At 51.4% G+C, this 18,202-nt stretch overlaps 3 protein-coding genes across 3 annotated transcripts; 2 read left to right on the top strand and 1 right to left on the bottom strand.

Moving 5' to 3' along the window:
- Window positions 1-4,638: 4,638 nt before the first annotated feature.
- Window positions 4,639-7,107, bottom strand: NCS57_01482800 (ATP-dependent DNA helicase; the record flags this gene model as incomplete). Its single annotated transcript, XM_053064414.1, has 2 exons — window positions 4,639-5,688; window positions 5,779-7,107. The coding sequence occupies 2 exons, from the start codon at window positions 7,105-7,107 to the stop codon at window positions 4,639-4,641; spliced, it is 2,379 nt and encodes a 792-aa protein (XP_052906298.1).
- A 2,169-nt stretch (window positions 7,108-9,276) lies between these two features.
- NCS57_01482700 (uncharacterized protein) lies at window positions 9,277-14,662 on the top strand (the record flags this gene model as incomplete). The annotated part of the gene is made up of 4 exons (XM_053064413.1): window positions 9,277-9,743; window positions 9,811-10,483; window positions 13,304-13,726; window positions 14,546-14,662. The coding sequence occupies 4 exons, from the start codon at window positions 9,277-9,279 to the stop codon at window positions 14,660-14,662; spliced, it is 1,680 nt and encodes a 559-aa protein (XP_052906297.1).
- Window positions 14,663-17,520: 2,858 nt separating this feature from the next.
- Window positions 17,521-18,202, top strand: NCS57_01482600 (Opy2 domain-containing protein; the record flags this gene model as incomplete). The annotated part of the gene is made up of 2 exons (XM_053064412.1): window positions 17,521-17,572; window positions 17,634-18,202. The coding sequence occupies 2 exons, from the start codon at window positions 17,521-17,523 to the stop codon at window positions 18,200-18,202; spliced, it is 621 nt and encodes a 206-aa protein (XP_052906296.1).

Here is an 18,202-nt window from a genome sequence, read left to right as displayed (position 1 = left end):
TGCGCAAGGTACAAGAGCAACGGCAGCTACTCCAAAAGCAGCATAACGCTCCTTGCAGCCAGACCTTTACATCTTCACATGGACTACCGTGTTCTCACACCTTGGCGAAACTAGAGGAAGAGAGGCAAACCCTTTTGCTCGAGCACTTCCATCCCCATTGGCATTTGAAGCGAGACGTGGCGCAGCCCCGTCCTATGCTGGAACCACGACGAGCCACAAACCAACTTAACCAGAGAGAGAGTCAGCCGGCGACGAGCAATAGACGCGAACCCTCTGGATTTAAGCCGGCAGAAGCTCGCAAGAGAGCTCCCAGTAAATGCAGCAGATGCCATACAGTTGGCCATACTATGGCCTCAAGGGCCTGTCCGCTAAGGTTCAAGGAGTTGCCCACACAAGCAGCACAGGCCCCAAACTCGGTTCCGCAGTTAGGCGTAGTAAGGCTAACTCCAGTTCCGGATTCAACTGGTACAACGAACAGCGCTTCGGTGGCGTTGCAAGCACCAATGTCTGATGCCATCCTGGAATTCCCTACGGAAGCTAATTAGCGCTCACCCTCCGTTGCACACACGCTACTTGTCCGCTCCCCTCCTCCTATCTTAGATTCGCCTATCGCTCCTCATAATCCTATCATATCGGGCTACTTAACTGGAATTCTACTAAGATCTGCCAGCGAAGGATCTCCAGTTGAAGAGGCGGCTCTGTTGCGCAACCCCCCCTTGCAATCACCGCCACGGTACGATTCCCCTCGGGCTATATATAGAAGATATATCGCCGCCAGAAGCGCATGGTACGCAGCGCAACCCGCAGATAGCGCCAAGACTAACTAGCAATATCGCAGGGCGATGGGGCTTCTACTTAGGTATAGCAAGCAAAGTTATAAGTGGTGTCTAGACTACAAACAAATGTCTAAGCGATGCATCACTCCAACCGGATCAAGAGAATGGACAAAGGAAGAGATGATGGCATATCTAGACTGGAGTAAGGCTGAGGATGAACGTATCGAAGCCCAGGTCGCGAAGGAGATGGGTGACAATCCCCTGACAAATAAGAGAAGAGGTGTAAAAGAGATTTGGAAGAGCGTGGAACGAGACAGTAAAGAGCAGCAAGCTTTACACACGGACACTGGCTCGACGGAACAATGTATCGTAGTCAAAATGTAGCCCATTTACAATGTATTTTCTGCTAAGGCTTTCGTAGAATGAGCGAAGAATGTTGGATGGATGGAGGGGAGGATCTGAGCGCCATTTTGGGGGCTTAGTCAGGGGGCGCGCCCAGGCGCCCACCTATCAGTCGCCTTTGTTAGGTCGTGACACCCGCTTTGGCTCCCTTGGCCGCATTTCCGTTCACAGCATTATAGGCAAATAAGAGCTTCTCTATATTGGGTATATCTAGTGGTCCGTCTAGAGCAAATATACCCGATGATATGACTTTATTAATCTATTTTCCTAATCGGTTAGACTCGGCCTCGCTCTGGCAGCTACTACCTTCGCCTTCGCTTATGTAACGGGCTGAGCCCGTGGGGGAATTGATCCAGGCACCGCCGGCGGTGTGATTATCCGCACGTGACCTGGACACCGCCAGCGGTGTGATTAGGGAATTGATCCAGGCACCGCCGGCGGTGTGATTATTCGCACGTGACCTAGGCACCGCCAGGGGTGTAATTATAGTCCGTTATGTAAGCATGATAGTTGCGATGTCCCTCTCCCATCTAAAGAAAGGGCATCTATTCACATAATTGAAGAGATACAGCAAATCGCTATATATGCAGCTATTCAATATAGAGTACATAGTCTATTTACAACATACAAGCCCACTCAGGGCCATAGAGATTACACAATGCATACACTCGCATCATCCAAACACCACAGCTATCACGATACAAGTGAATCACTTTACACATCGTAATATATAAAGCAGAGGCCTCTCTCTTATAGAAAGCTCTTCGTTCTTATATCAACGCATTGAAAAATACCATTAAAATGGCTAACTTCACCCCAAACAACCCTCAAAAACTAAGCCCCTCCACCCTATAGTATAACATCTCTCCCGGCAGCATCCCAGATATCCTGCATTCCTCGCCGCCCTAAGAAAGGCTACTCTGCCATCTCTTTCCCTACATTCTATTCAACCCGCTCATTCTCAGCTTTATCCCAATCAAGATAACTCATCATCTCCTCCCTAGTCCAGTCTCTAATGCCAGATTCCCCCCTGCAATACCTCCCCATTTACTTATAGTTAATACACCACTCATAGTCTTCTTTACTATAACATATAGGTAGCCCCATAGCCTTCCGGTATTATTAATTAGTCTTCTGAGATCCCCGAGGAAATATAGCAACCCAGGCCTCTCGTGCTTCTTTATATCATTAGAAGATAGCACGGGGGTCATCGGCGCGTAATACAGGCACCGCATTTGCTAGTCCGGCCGCTAGAGGAGATACCACATAAGTTATTGTGTGTGTTGTTATACAGGCTATAATCTCCGATACTATAGAGGATCCCGATGGGGATAATAGGGATAGCGATCGAGTTATAGAGCGAGTAATTATATATATTGTTATATGCATTATCGTAGTGGTTTGAGTAGGAGCCTCCAATAGATATTAGTAACGTAAAGGGCATGCTTTAGACCTCATATTATGGCCTAGCTGATGACAGCTCGAACACTTCGGCGCTACCTTTAGCTATAGTGCTTTCTCAACACGTTCAGATACACACGGCTCACGTTATGTGCTTATTGGTGACAGCATTGAACTAGCAGCTAGACGATCAAACTTCTTATGAGGCTCAAGAATAAGTCAGGGGGTTCCTAAGCGTTAGAGATGCCAATATGAGTGGAAATGATGCAGTTAAAGGGGCTGATTTTACACTAGCAAAGGCTAAAGGATATGTGCACAGGGCAGACCAAGAGTCCTAGTGAAAAGCCCTATACATAGAGGATATTCCTCCAGCAGTCATTGCCATTAAGCCTCAACCATCCGCAGGGCTTGGTGTGATATCCAACCACGGATGTTGCTATACAACACCCCAGATAGTATACGAGGTGTGTTAATATGCTGCTGGGCTTGGTTCGCCTCGAGCTCGGCAAGCTGGTTTGACAGAACAAGCTTGATGATCCTCCAGGCCTCAAAGAGGTCAGATTGCGAGTTTTTCAGGTGGGATTTGAGAAGCCGATGAATCCCCTCGCACCGTGACGTAACATATTGCTCAAAGTGAAGGTATTGGTTAACCCACGCCTTGACAAACCTCTCCTTATAGAGATCTAGCCAGGTCTCCATGATGTAGCCCACCTCGTTGATATGGTCAGGGGTATAGCGCCTCTTGAACTTCTCAAGCCTCTCGTTGTAGATTGCCTCAGTCGTCGAGGCTACAATCTCATGCCAAGAGCTGTAGAACTCAGCCCACGCTTCCTCCCCTCGAGGGTTGCCTTTATCCCCAACAAATGCGGGCCTACAATGGGCCAGAACTGCCATGTTGATATGCCACAAGCATAACATCGAGGTTGACTGAGGGAAGCAAGAGGAAACAGCATTCATACAAGCAAGGCAGCGATCTGTGAGTATCACAGATAGGAGGGCTGCTCCATGGAGCTCATACATATACCGTAACCGTTCAAGAGCCCAGGTGTAGTCATCCTCTTCCTCGCCGCCGAGGAACGCAAATGCAATACAGAAGGACCGTTGACAAGCATCAACACCAACTATATCGAGCAGAGGCATGCAGTACTTGTTGATCTTGTATGTACAGTCCAATACAAGCACTTCGGGATATGATTTGAGGTATCCCAGCGACTTCGGATGTGCAAATAACACCGCCGTAACTCTGCCACTCTCGTCAAGGCGAATTTGATTCCAGAAGCCCTCGCTCTCGAGCTGATCAGTAAGGGCATATATGTTGCTTTGACCTTTGGCAAGCGCTCGTTTGCCCTCTGCAATGTAATTATAGATATCCCTTTGTGTAGCAAGTGTTTTTAAGGTCATCAGTAAGTAGGATCTAATCTCCTTTGCCCCAATGCCGGCACTAGAGAGTTGTCGGACTGTTAATACCTCTGGGCCTGATAGATGACGATGCGTTGGATGTGCTACTGGGTCGATGCTTAGTTCGTGATTGTGTTGATCAAATCTAGCCCCGGGCCGATGCCTCAGACTCCATATAGTCTGACACAGGCTTTCCTTTGCTATCACAGAGAAGGTGCATCCTGTGCGACGTGTTATAGTTTGCCGATGCTGTTTCCCCGGGGCCTTTGGGGCTGAGGGGGGAGGAGAGACCCCTGGTCCACGGTCACAGTTGAAGATAACTACTCTTCTACCATTGGGAGTCTTCCTAGATCTTGCAATCGTAAAGGCATAACCCCGTGGCGCTGCCCAAGCGTTGATTGCTGTGCGTAGTTTCTCCTGTGAGTTGTATTGGCCTTCAGGGGGAAGGGCATCATCAGGGAAGCGACGGGGGACCTCAATTGGATTCATTAGAGCAGGGTGAAGGCGCGACAAGTTAAATTGATACTGCAGAAGCTGTTTTTCGTTAAATTGGTGGGCCAATTTGCAGTATGTTACCCCTTTTCAAAGGCCACGTAACTATCATGCTTACATAACGGATTATAATCACACCGCTGGCGGTGTCCAGGTCACGTGCGGATAATCACACCGCCGGCGGTGCCTGGATCAATTCCCGGCAGACGGTAGCCTGCTCGCCCGGCCGCCTGAGCACCTGGACCCAGCGGCTTCCTGGCGCCCACCCTTCCTCGAAAGGCACCTCCCCCCAAGCCGCACATCTCTCGTCGTTGATATTGCGTTTGAGTGTGATGAGCGATATGTAGTCGTACAAGCATAGACCTTGCAGGGCCTCTCCCCGGTGCGGATACGCCTCGACGTGGGATATTCTCAGGCCTGCTTCTTCGACGATGACCGACTCATCCAGGGTATCATCTGTGGCCGCTGCGCCGCTTGCTTGTCGGAGATGCCGCCATCGTCGAAATACGTGCCAGTACAGCAGAGATGTGTTCAGGTACGCCCAAGCGCTGCTGTTGGTAAACTCAGCCGGATATCCTAGGAGATGAGCGATGACCTCGACCTGCGACAGCGGTCGCTCCGTGAACACACGGTTCGCCACCCTCATCAAAAACTGCCGCGTCCTGTTCCCCTTGATGGCGTCATTGGTATCACCGTACCCCCCGTCGGCCGTCCCGTTACCAGCTCCGTTGGCCATCCCGTCGTCATCCGTTGATGCGGCCCAGAGCTCTACCGCGGCGGCCACACGCTTCCACAGCGGATCCTCCACTTTCGTCGCGTAATTCGTGACATAATAAATGAGGGCCATGGTCTTGCGCTGCGTCGCGATGAAGGAGATGTCGTGGTTGTGCCGGAGCCCGACGGCGATGGCCTTGTTCCACCGATTCACCATGAGGTGCGTCCTCCGGACCTGCAGCACCCTCTCTGCCGTGAAGGCAGTCTTCTCGACCAATCTCCATGGCGCCTTGAACCGACAGAGATCCGCTTTCCGCCCTCCTTTACCCAGGGAATACTTGACACAGGTTGGGCTATGCGTGTGAACCTGTGTCGCGCCGGCATAGAAGTTTGCCTCCTCGTCGAATGCGGCCGAGAACTGTTCGGCGTTGTCCAGAAGGGAGGAAATGTCGGACGTCACCGATCGCTCCGCTTGCACGGCGCAGAACCCTTCCAGGTCCAGATCCTGCCTGGCATGTCAGCCTAGCCCCCGGTTGGTTGTCCATCGGGAGAACATTTCAAGCAGTCAGCAACGCGCCTTGTGGGGCATTATTACCTCGGAGAAGACACTATCCACATATCGGATGATTCGCTCACGATACGCCGCCTGATCCTCCCCGTGGACGTCGGCAAGCATCGAGCTCAGATGTGAGTTTCCGTGCAGCCAGAGCAGCCCATGGACATGAAGCGCCCCTCGTTCGTTGGTCTCCACAGCGCCATAGTACTTTCTGATGCGCCCGAATACTGACTCTTCGCCGACCTTCACGTAATGATCGAAAAAGAGCTTCATCTCTCGGTGGAAGAATATGGCGGAGCTCATGGGATCTGAGATGGCCAGCCGTGTCTGTTTGTACGCATTTCCAAGGCTTTCGAGAAACCCCTCGGCCTCGTCGGGGTCGCGGGTGCGGTATGCCGCCAGCCGCAGCTTCACCGGATTCGTAATGTCATTCGGGTTCAGAGTGAACCAGATGGCCGGCACGCCGTAGCCAACGATGAGCGACTGGATTTTCCGCCGCATATTGAGGCGGGCCTCTCTCGACATGGGCTGCCGGTGGCCGTACAGCGACAGGCTCCTGAGCAGCTCCTTTACACCATCGTCGGTCGTCTTGCCTGAGCTCTCTAGCTCGACCCTCGCCGCCGCCAACCTTTCTGCGGTCAGCAAGCGCACAATGCGCTCTACCTTGCGGAAATTCTTCCTCGTCACGCTCAGCATGCTGACGCGACGGTTCCTCGACCGCACACCTATGTTGAAGACAAGAAATGCAAAGACGTGGTGCGTCGCGAATCGGCCACCATGGCGCCGGAGCACAATGTCGGCCCACGTCCGAAGATTCAAATTTCGCGAGCCTATGAGATCTCGCATAGCCGCCCCTGCCTCTATAATCCCACCTCGCAGGTCAGCGGCCTTTCCCACTTCTAGTATGGCCTCTTCAGCTAATCTTGGTCCTCCGATGCCAAACGGGAACAAGGTCGGGAACGTCTTCGCGAAGAACGAGGCATCAAACGAGTCGGCGAATTCATCCCCCCGAGAAACATGAATGTACGGTTCAGAGTCGTCTGCATGACCCCGCCGCGTTTCAGCTGAGGATCCAACCCATGTTCTCAGGCCAATATGGCCGGTCCTAGCACCTTCACCGACGGCGTCGTACGCAAACCGCAATTTCTCGACGTCTGCAACATCTGGCGGCCCGTCCAGCGGAAACATTCCAGAAGAGGTGACCTCGTTGATCGGTACCGTGACCTGGTTAGCCTCAGCTCCAGCTTCACAGCAAGACTCGCTTGCCGCATCCGTCACTGGTCCTCCGGTCTTGCATGCTGGCGCGTCTTCTCCCTGGTTGAGCAGAGAGAGGATTTCCTCGATATCCACCGAACCCTCGTCGTCCATGGCGCGCTCCGTGGGCGGCACGACTTGCGCCGTTCGTGTCTTTTCCCACGCCGACGGCTCGTTCCGCTCCATGCGATCGTACACACACGGCGGCACCCCATGCGGCGAGGCTCCCTAACTCTCCATCTCCGCCGCGTCGATCTCGATCTCGGCATAGTGTGGATTATTCTTCTTCAACCAGACAAGTGCCTTCTCAACGACTCGCCGCCTCACCGATAGGAGGCTTGAAATATCGCTCGGTCCCGGCTTCTCCGCGCCCTGCCACGAGACGTGGATCTCGTCCATGACTTGCAAAAGCGGATGGGGGAGCACTTACGTGGCCAGCTCCTGCACGTTATTTGGGAACACCGTGATGTGGCCTTTGATGTGCTTCGGATACCTGACACTCTGCTTCTGGCTGCTCGCAATACTGTACCTTGTGACGAACCCGTAACATGAGTTCAGCGCGATAAGCTTCTCCTCAACCGGCGTGAGACCCTTCAGCTCTTCGGGAAACATATGCTCACACCCAATACGTCTGTGAAGCTGGGCCGCAGGCGACAGAACACCCCGCCTCAAGCAGCGAGCGCACTCCGCACATGCCGAGAAGGTCTCGCCCACGGGAAAGCAGCTCTGACATGAAAATGGCGAACGGCTGTCCTTTTCGACGCAGCTCGACATCCATTGGTCCCATTTCACATCTCTCAACTCTTTTTTCGTGCGCTTACGATAGCACAGCATGCAAGTCCGTATTGGCAAAGTGTCTACATCGTGGAACTCCCTGTAGAAGGCTCGCACGGTCGACACTTTTCTTTCATGTGGTATTGGCATACACCACGTCTGCTCGTTGGACAGACTCCCCTTGACGGCAAACTCATCCTCCAAGAAGCGCAGCACGCTCGCCAGGTCTTCGGCCTGCAACTCCCGTCTTCTCTGCTTTCGGGTTCTAGCTCGGATTTGTTTCCTCGGAGGCGTACCGCGCCGCTCATCATCTCCATCCCGCCTCTCCTTGGGCAAAAAGTGTCGGTGAAAGAGCGGGAGATCAGAATGCATGGCCTCCGGTGCACCACGTTCTCTGGCCAATAAGGGCCTTTGAAGCTGACTCGGTGGTTGATGTTGCGCGGAACCTCTACTGTTGGTCGTGTCGTGAGACTTCCGCCCTGCTCTGTTCGGCCGCAAACCGCCTCGCAGACGTCGTCTGGGCAACGACCTCGCAATTGCTTCCGCATGCTGCCTCCATGCGGTATCTTCAACCGCAGACTGCTTAGGCTGGATCTGTCGGAACGTTGATGCTGCATTCGCGAAGGAATCGTATCTTGACCAACGTCCCAGCCTCTTGCCCGCAGCTGCTACTACATCCACGCCGCCTCCTGTCGTCTCGTTTCCCTGCTCTTTCCCCCCCATGCTTACTTCATTACCCTCTTGTCCGTTCCCAGCTGACAACGAGCAGGCTCCCACGTGAGCAACCGCCTTATGTGGCTTCGCCGATGGACCATCTATCTTGCTGCTGCCTTCTTGATATCGATGACTCCAGGCGGACGGTAGATCACAAGGCTTGCGCGTCAGACTCTCTTTACTTGCACGATTTCGCTTCTGGTTGATGATTATGCTCCTTAGTACGGCATTGGTTCCTCCACTATCCAAGCGATCCGCTAATAATAGTCCCCTTAACCACCTATAGCCTTGCTTGTATGCGTCCATTGTCACAATCTCGGCCAGCCCATGCATACAATTCGTCGCCGCAACTTTGTCAAAAGCGGGCTATTCTAATGCTGCGCTCTGCTCCGCGTCCCTCCGTGATTTTGAGGAGGACGATCGCAATCGCACCGTTATCTTCTCATCGTCTAGGATATAGAACAGCCTAGTTTACTATAAATATATATCTATAACTATCTATCTATACATAAATATCTATATATAGATGTCTATATATAAACTCTCTCTCTATATATAGATTCATATCCGTCTCGACACGGAAATAGTCTGGTATCGAACGGATATCGTGTAGGATATAGAGCAGCCTGGTTTACCACTCTTTTTGGTAGAAACCAAGAATCGTTCCTTGCCCGAATCACTGATGGCCCTTCTGCCCGATCGTTAGCTACTAATCATGTATCCGTGCCGCGCGATAGCTGCGGTCTAATTCTCCACTTGTAGCCACATCAGTCATTTAATCAGTACGGACGTATCATGTCTTCCTCTTCGCCCGTCGCCCATGCTTCGCCTCACCTTCGGAAGCCGCTCGACACCCAAAGGGGCACTGGCGGTGATATGTCTATGATATTCTTCGCCCAACCAGACTGCCCCTCTAGATTCGCTCACCAGGATCAGCATCTCATCAAAGGCCTCAATGCCGAAACGCTCGCCCGCATCTTCCTGCCTCCACCCTCGTGGTTGCTGGCTGCGGAATATGCGCCCTTGCGGTCCGAAGTTGACGACTCGCCGCCGTCCATCTTCTTCAGTCTCAATCTCTCGATTTACAATCAACCTATTGTTGCCTCGGAATGGATCGAAGAGTGGTTCCTCATGAATGGCCGCGTCCACCCTTACGCACTTGTGTGGGAGGTTGAGCAACATGACGGTCTAGAATCGGATGCAGGCCGCACCCTTCTCTATACCATGCCCGCCCTCATCGTCCGTGATCAAGGCTATCAGCCGTAGGTCATAATGCAAACCCCCCAATAAGCGCGTCCTCGAACGAACTCGGCTGATATATGCCCAAAGCGTTCTTCCCAGGCTCTTTGCCTCCATGGACAGCTTCCCCCGTGTCCCGCCCGTCGTTTCCTTCGCCGGCCCTATCGTCGGTCCTGGCCACTCCTTGCTGCGACAGGACCTCCTCCCGGGACTAGACACCACCCAACTAAAGTGCTGCGGCTTCATTCAGCTTTCCACTTATCTTGCCCCAGGGAACCCCGACAAGACTCCATTCAGAGGCTTCCATCCTTTCCAGGTCTTCGTCATCTTTCCCATTCACACGAATCCCTGGACCATCTTGTGCAAGAAAATGGCCGAGAGGCGAGATTCTCAGTTCCAGCCTAGCACCCAATTCACCTGCACAGGCAAAGTCGCTGGCCTGCTCGACCATCGCGTCATGGTCCACCCGCCAGGCTTCGAACGAGACTATATCTTTATTATCGTTCCCGATTCTTGGACGTTTCTCGACAAAACCACCACTACCGCAACCCAACCGGCCTTGCCTCTCTCAACGCCACCAAATCGGCAAACATCCTCGGCTACCTCTGCTTTCCAGGATATGCGCGCTGCCTGCTATTCAGTGGCTACGTCGAGCTCTCTCCCACCGAGTCCTCCAACTTCATCTTCAGGCCAGCCCGATACACCACCACCACTAAAGCGGCACTACCCTGACCATGCCCAGGCGCCGACAAAGAGGCCGCGTGTGCTGCAACCGGCCTCGACCCTTTCCTCTTTGCCTGACAGTTGCACCACTGTCACTCAATCTCTTCCTACCTCTGCCTCTGCCTCTGCCTCAGCGTCTTCCTCAAGCGAGCCAAACACTACAAGGCAGGGCCCTGCCTCAATAAACGCTTCGACGCCTGCGCTTGATTCAATTGTCGCTTTGCCGTCAGATGCGCCAAACCGGCCACATCGGAGCCGTCAACACACCAAAAAAATTCTAGAAAAGGAATATAACAACATGAATGGTAGTATGCTTCAATATTCTCATGAGGAAAATAAACCGAGATAGAATTAGCCTATTATCTAGTTAACCAAGTGCAGCTTTAACTCCATACCCTTGAAACCGTCATTGCGTTTAATTGCGAAGTTGCAAAGCATCCTTGAAGCGTCACCAGGATACCCTAGACACATCCTCCAAAATGTGCTCCCACACAAGCTTTGGGATAAACTTTTGAAAATCTCATTAGCAGGCTGTTGAAGTACTTGAAAACTGCCATAGCCACCTTCGTTCCTCAAGGCTCTTTTGCTCAAACCGCGACCGGTTTGCCTTCTCCTGTATTCGTTGGACTTCGCCGAGTGTACGGGATAATTGAGAGTTTTAATTCGCTGCAAAAGTTCCCTCTTCGCCATGGGAAGTGACAGGTTTTCAAAGCGGGACCAACCATCTTGGCACCAATGTCCCATTTGGGCACGCCGCATCCCAGCAATGCCATCGATATTCATGCAGGAAACTCGTTAGCATCAGTAAATTGGCTCTTCATTAACATCAATGGTAAGAGCTGGGACGTTGTCACGCTGTTGCTAAAGATGGGTCGAAGTCCCTGCCAACAAAGCTCTCGAGGGTAAGTGGGGCTGGGCGGCCGGTCTTGCCTTTGGTGTCCCCTCTGTTCATTTTGGTACACTGAGGGAAGAGGTCCATAATCCCTCAAAGTTTTCGGCAGATTTCCGGTTCAACTCTCAGTCCAATCCTGCGTGGAATATGTCATTCCACTAACGTACATGATAAGCGAGTGCACCGGACAAGTGAGTGCACCACTTTGAAAGTTCTTAGGATTTACACCTTAATTTTTAATCTCTAAAAAACTCTCGAAAATTAAGGAAAAATCTTAGAAAGCGATAATTTTAAAGTTTGATTATATAAAATGAGAAAAGTATTTATTATTTTTTATAGATTTTTTAAAAATCCTTTAATAAGCTAGTTTAGAAAAATCTTATTCGCACTGTATACATAGCCATTTCTTTATAAACAGATTTTGTTAAAAATATTAAAAAATTATTTTTAGATATTATATAGAGTTATATTTATAGAAATATTCTTTTTAACTTCATAGCTATTTTATAGCTATTTTTAGAGACTTAAGATTTAGTGATTTTAGGTTATACAGTATGCTGGTGCACTTACTTGTCCGGTGCACTCGCTTATCATGTATGTTAGTCTTACTTTTTATTGAGATATGCAGTTACTGATAGAGTTTCTGTTCGTCTAGCCATGGACTGAATACTTTAACTCTCGAGTCCTGGCGTTTTGACCAGGGAAGAAGCTATCATTAAGCGCGTCATTGGATAAAAGACTAGCCTTCCTTCCGTCCCCGGCTTATGGTGGCCTCGTTTGGAAGATATTATTAGCACAAATGAAATCTATTCACCGCCTCGTTGCCCGACTCTTGCAGGCGACCGGAAGGGTGTTAGACGAGCAATACGACGATGAAGAGCTTCCAAATGCGGTGCTTGTTAAGAGTTCGACTACGGTAAGACCTCTTAGTTATCTGATTGAACTATTTTGGGCTCAGCTTCGTTAGGTTTCCGTCGAAAGTATTATAGGATTTGAAGAAGCGCATATCGGAGTTGAAACCGCCGTGGCTACTCAATAGATATTGTGGGCCGCCAGTATAAGACTTCTGCATGCTGGGGGCGGATGGGCGGTATCGAAGACGGAAATTGCGGCGGTGTTCTAGGATTATATGAAGTTGTGAGGTACGCAAATGGAAAACTTTTTAAGCTTCCGCAATCTTCTTTGGTAAACTCTTGCTCACAAACTTGGTGCTGTGTTTGATGCTGTGTCAAATCCCGAAATCGCGACGGAGGTAGGCATGTATGGTAGAAGTGGCCATGGAGACTTCTGTGAAACGTAACATCCCGTCAGAATACAGTACCAACATTGAACCTCCCACAGTCGCGGAAACTACCCATGGCCTTAGGAGAAGGCCAAGATTCGCAAATACTTGAACTCTGTGATGCCAAGCACCCAAGCACGAACTCGCCGACGACCTGGACGTCCATAAACAATGGTTGAGGTTCGCCTGAGATTCGGCGTCTTGACCCGAACTTGCGGGAGGACGGCCACTTTTCGTAACGGCCGAGCACCTAGTTCCTATTAAGGGCAAGGATCACAACCATCGTGAATAGCTTCACGGTCAGCGTGAACGCTACACCACAACTAGCATCAGGCAACAGCCTCCTGCCTATGAGATCGGCAGACTGAACACAGGTATAAGAGACAGACCCTAAATCGTACCAACGGAGCCACGATTTCATCCGTGATAGCTACCCAGGGTCGAATCTTTGTCTGTATTGCGGGAGACGTTGGCCCACGAGTATCTCTATCCTCGATAGCTCGCCAGTCCCGTTTCGAGACGTTGAGATAGCTTCTACCTCCTCCGCTATACAGTCTATCGACCTAATAGCCTCTAATCGTTCCACGCCCTCACAGGCGATCTTCACCGGCTCTGGAGACGGCCCTGACCGTATCCTCGCAGCATCGCGGCCCTCAGCCGTGTATCGAGATGCTAAACTTGCCTAGAGTCGGATCGCGAGGGGCATGAGGGCGAGCTCGTCGCAACTCAGTGAGGCTGTGGCTAAACAGAGCCAAAATAAGAGTAGACGGAAGATCTCGATGCGTCTCACTGTCTTCCTTGCGAGGCCTGACCTATGGGAAATACTAGACGAAGACGAGGAGCCCCAGTGGTCTCTGGCTAGAGAGCTGCTGAAGGTCGCTTTGCGCCCCTTCGTCGACGAGGAACCGTCTTTACCTGTCCACTTCTGGTTCGACCGCATCTTCTTCCCTCAGTTCAAGGACAAGCCTGCCCTCTCTTCTGTTCTTCAATTCGACAAGAGACTCGTTCAAAACGCTCATATTAAAGAGGGTATCACGGAGCTGAGCGACCTCGACTGGGAGAGAAGACAGTCGCAGAGCTTTTCGGCGAGGACTGCCCTTTTCGTTCCAGTAAAACAGAGGGCAGATATCTCCTTTTCCTTGTTTTCTATGAGCCATTGTCTCCTCAACCACAAGTCCCGGCCCCTCGTTATATTAAGACGCCGAGGTTAGCCGTAAACCCGTTCAAAAAGGAGAAGGGAATCAAGAAAGAGTTAGTCAAGACCGAGGTGAAGGTACAGCCAGCCTTATTAATAGGGAGCGAGTTCAACTCGCCCTCCTTGAGCCCCTCTCTGAGCCCAGTTCTACCTCCTTCGAGAGCTAGCGCAGAAGACCAGATCGAGGTTATTACTAGCGACGTGGACGAGACCCGCACGGGTTAGAAACGGGCTCGAGACTCTATAAGCTCAGCACTCTCGGTAGAGGCAGAGGATAAGGAGCTCTCGGCTGGCCCTGACTTCAATGCCCATGGTCCCGCTGCTAGAACCCGAGGAGTTGATACGAGGAGGCCAAGTAGTCGGCATCCTCGTAAACAGAGGAGGAAATAGTAGTTACTCTAGCTCAAGGTGACCCAGGTCCCCCATCAGCTCGTCCACACTATTGATAATATCGCCGGGGAGCTTAGTTCCGGAGAGGCTATTGTTAATAGGCTCAAGGTAGTTCTGCTCGAGGAGCTGAAGCTAAAGCATTGTTAGCTAGCTTTTGAGTGCGATGGGGTACTTCTTTACGTATGAATCTCTCTTGTCCTCTAACTGGACTCTCTGGGATGCTTAGCACCGGACTTGCCCCGCAGTCGAGATGAACCTGAATCTTGTCTCTAAGCCGTAAGTAGATCGCGAGGTGTGGCCGCTTATGATCAAGCTCCCCATCTAGCTGACCATCGAACTGAAGATCCCCGAGCTGTTGATCATACCAGCCCGTTGTTATTGGGTCAAGCAGATCGTCTATATCGATAGAATCGACAGCGGTCATCATCTGGGCAAGCCCATCTCGAGCCGCAGGCCCTAGATGGATTGCCCAGTTCTCCACTTCGCTTGTATTATATAGATCCATCGGGATCCCGGAGACGAGATGCTCCCTATTCTTCTGTGGCCGGATGCGATGGCCGTTCTACGTCTCCGTGAAGTCCGCAACCTCTTGACGGATCATGGGTCCATAGAGAGCATACACCGCGATCTGGTGAGCAAGACGGTTTGGTTGGAAGAGGCCGCTATCAATCAGCTCGTGTGAAAACGCGATCCAGCGCTGACTGATACCTCTAAATAACTTCTCCCACCAAGACTCGATGCATTGGTTCGATGTGATTGGGCCCTAGATATGACAGGAGCCTAGTCTCGCTCCCTGCCTGTGGACTCGTTGATCGTTATCCTCGGTGGTATATCGAACCTCCGTCTGATTAAGGTCGGCGAGAATCGCCTAGGCTCCGGCCCAAAGAGGAGTCTCGATACCATGATCCGAGCGGGTGAAAAGGGGGCGGACCCCTGAGTACGACACAGTCCGTAGAAACTGTTTGAGTGAACTTAGCGCAGTCATGTTCCCCCTGCCGACATATATCCAGATGATGGCTCTCGAGTACGTGTCGATATAAGCGTAGATAGAGAAGCCGAAGTTCTTGAGCTTCTCGTACCCATTAAGAGACCACATAAAGTTAGGCCCAGGAACCTGGAAGTTCTTCCGGTGCTTCTAATTAGCAAGGCGTCTTTGTTCGGCCCGCTTCTTCTACTCTGGGTTCGTTTGGTACTCGCGATATAAGGTATTCTGGCCGATAAGGACGCCGGCACGGATGCGGACGTAATGGTATAGATAACCCCCTGCTAAATCCTCTGATGCTTAAAGACTGACGGTCATCTTAGAAGAGGAACTCTCTTGCTTTTTAAATAGCCTCCTATCGTTCAGCCAGATCTCGGAAGCGCCGCTTTATGCCATGCTTCAGACGATACTCCTGTATAGTCTGCTCGGAGATCTCGATGCCGCGTCGCTTGAGATCACGGACGATGGAAGTGTCGCTATATCCGTATCGGTAGAAGTAGCCTTTGATCAGCTCGACGAAGGTGCTGGTATTAATCTTCGAGTGAAGGGGGGAGTACTCCTGGGCACCCTATTCCGCTAACCTTCTTTTTAGGGGTTTGACGTCGAGTACGTGCCCATCGTCGCGGAGATGGGCACATATAGTGTCAATGGATAGTCCTTCTCGCCGCTGCTCGAGGATCAAGTCCTTGACGCGCTCCAAGTCCTTACGGGGCCTCGGCATTGCGCGAGACGCAGACCAGTTATCTCTCTAAGCCTCTATCAATAGTGTAGTCAATAGCGCTGCGCCATGTGAACGGTGAGGCTTGGGCTATGTCGGATAAGGGACTAGAGCAATTATCAACCCCTCATCTTGAACCCGTTTCCGCCGACGTGGGTGACCCTCAACACATCGACGGTATATAGTTTAAATTAAAGTTCAGCCGCTAACGTTCTGTTTGCGATTGAGGATCGCGTTCCTAGCGACTGACTCTTAAGAACTTCTTACGTCTATGAGCTCATCCCAGACAGGGTGTGGGCTTTATAGCCCAAAGCCTTCATTACATAACAGACGAATTGAGCTCTCTCTAAGCTGTGGTTCCTGGTTCTGTGGCGTGATGTAAGCAGAAAGTTTGGAACGTCCTAGCGCGGTCTAGATCACGCCTCTACTTACGAACAGATGTACTAGTATCTAGCGGCGACATTTGTCAGATGGTAGCACGTGGCGTAACACCATGGGACGGTCGTGACCAGGTTGTAATCCTCAACTGAAAGCTGGGAAAGTTCTGACCAATGAGCATGCGTGTCAGGCCAGCACTTCCGCATCCAGACACGGCGTACCGTACAATGGGCTCATAATCGTTCTAGACCACTTTTCAGACGGTCTGAATCCCGAGGGAGAGTAGAAGGGGGGGAGGGGGGTTATCTCGAATCGTCTCCTGGGAACCGCCACGTCAGGAACTGTGGCAGCGCGGATCAACGGCATCACAATCCACCCAGCTTGGGGCATTTCGAAGGACCAGTTGTGGCGCACGGGTTTGGAGAGGGGCATTGACGGGGCCAGATCGTCAAATCCAGCAGAGCGTTCCAACGCCAGCCAGTCTCGAATGGACTGGCAGGAGAAGTACCTGCTTATCACCGACGAGGTGGAATGCGGATGCTGCATGCAGTGAATGAGCGACCCTGCACGCTGCGCGGCTGCCAAAAGGTTTTTGGAGGGATTCCGATCGTTCTGTTCTGCGGAGACTTCGACTAGTTCCGACCTGTGTAAGAGAGGTCGACTCCTTCCAAGTATGAGAAGAACAAGGCAAGCGCGCACGGGCGAAAAGCGTGTATTTTGACGAAGACGGGCAAGTCCCTCCAGCATACTAAAAACGGAGAATGCTTGGGACACGGACGTGTGCACGGATGCGTTTGGACGTATTTTCGTCGAAAAGCGAGCTGTAGTCAGCACAGCAGGTAATTTAAAATGTTTAATTAGATGAGTTGCCAAGAAACCTGTGAAAGGCTGCCTGAAGTTCATTGACAGAGAGAGAAAGGTAACCAACTCCAGAACACACACCAATTTATTCCCCAGCGGGCATTTCGAATCTACCCAAAATCCAGCTCCAGGCAGGTTTGTCCTGTAGATGTTCCCCACCTCGTCTTTGTCCGACGAACCGTTCGATCTTTCGTTTTTCATTCTCACCTTTCGGATTCTATCGCAATTCGCTATCGAAACCCAGCCATTGCCAAGCCTGCGCCGATGACACACTCAGCGTAAGCTTGAATATATCGGCCCAAATGATCGACATTTGCCAAACGTTGTGCGCCGATATTATCTCAATTTCTTGTCGGCCTCTCACTGTTGGGACATCAACATGGGCGGGTCTCGATACTTCGTTGCTAGAGACTTGGATGAGTTAGGACGTGGTAAGTGACTATGATCTCCTTATCCTCATGCCTATCGACAGCTGCTGATGGCGGTTCATAGCACTTCAGCTCGTCCCTCGAGGTAACGACTGTATCAAGTGTGATCATAGCACAGGGCTGCAATGTCCTAAGTGCTCAGGTGGCGAGAGCTGCCAATTTACCGTTCCTCTCGACTGCACCCAATGTGCTACATCCGGCTGCATGAAGGATGAAGAGGCCGAATCTGACAAAGGCGGCGGCGGCCTAAACATTGGCGGCATCATTGGCGGTATCATCGGTAGCATCGTAATGATTGCCGTCGTTGCATATTTAGCCTGGAGGTTCTATATCAAACCTAAGAGGTCCCAGACTCTCACACCTATCAATTTCGAAGACGTGGATCCTGTGCAAAGCTCCGAGAAGGATGCCGCCTTGAGGGGGACTCGTCCCCTATCGACACATACCGTTCATTCTATCGCTCCCACCGTCCTTACTCGAGCCTCCAATATTATCCAGATCGCCTACATCCCCGGCGTTATCAACCGAGCGACTCTGACGTCACCAAAGCTTCTTGTTCCTCTCGTCCCGCCGATCCCCATGCACCACACCGAGGGCAACCGAGGCCAAGGAAACAACAGCCAACGTCCCTAG

Source organism: Fusarium keratoplasticum, chromosome 14, assembly GCF_025433545.1.
Source record: "Fusarium keratoplasticum isolate Fu6.1 chromosome 14, whole genome shotgun sequence".
NCBI lineage: Eukaryota > Fungi > Ascomycota > Sordariomycetes > Hypocreales > Nectriaceae > Fusarium > Fusarium keratoplasticum.
Note: the sequence above shows the minus strand (reverse complement) of the source record. Positions and strands in the feature narration are given on the sequence as shown.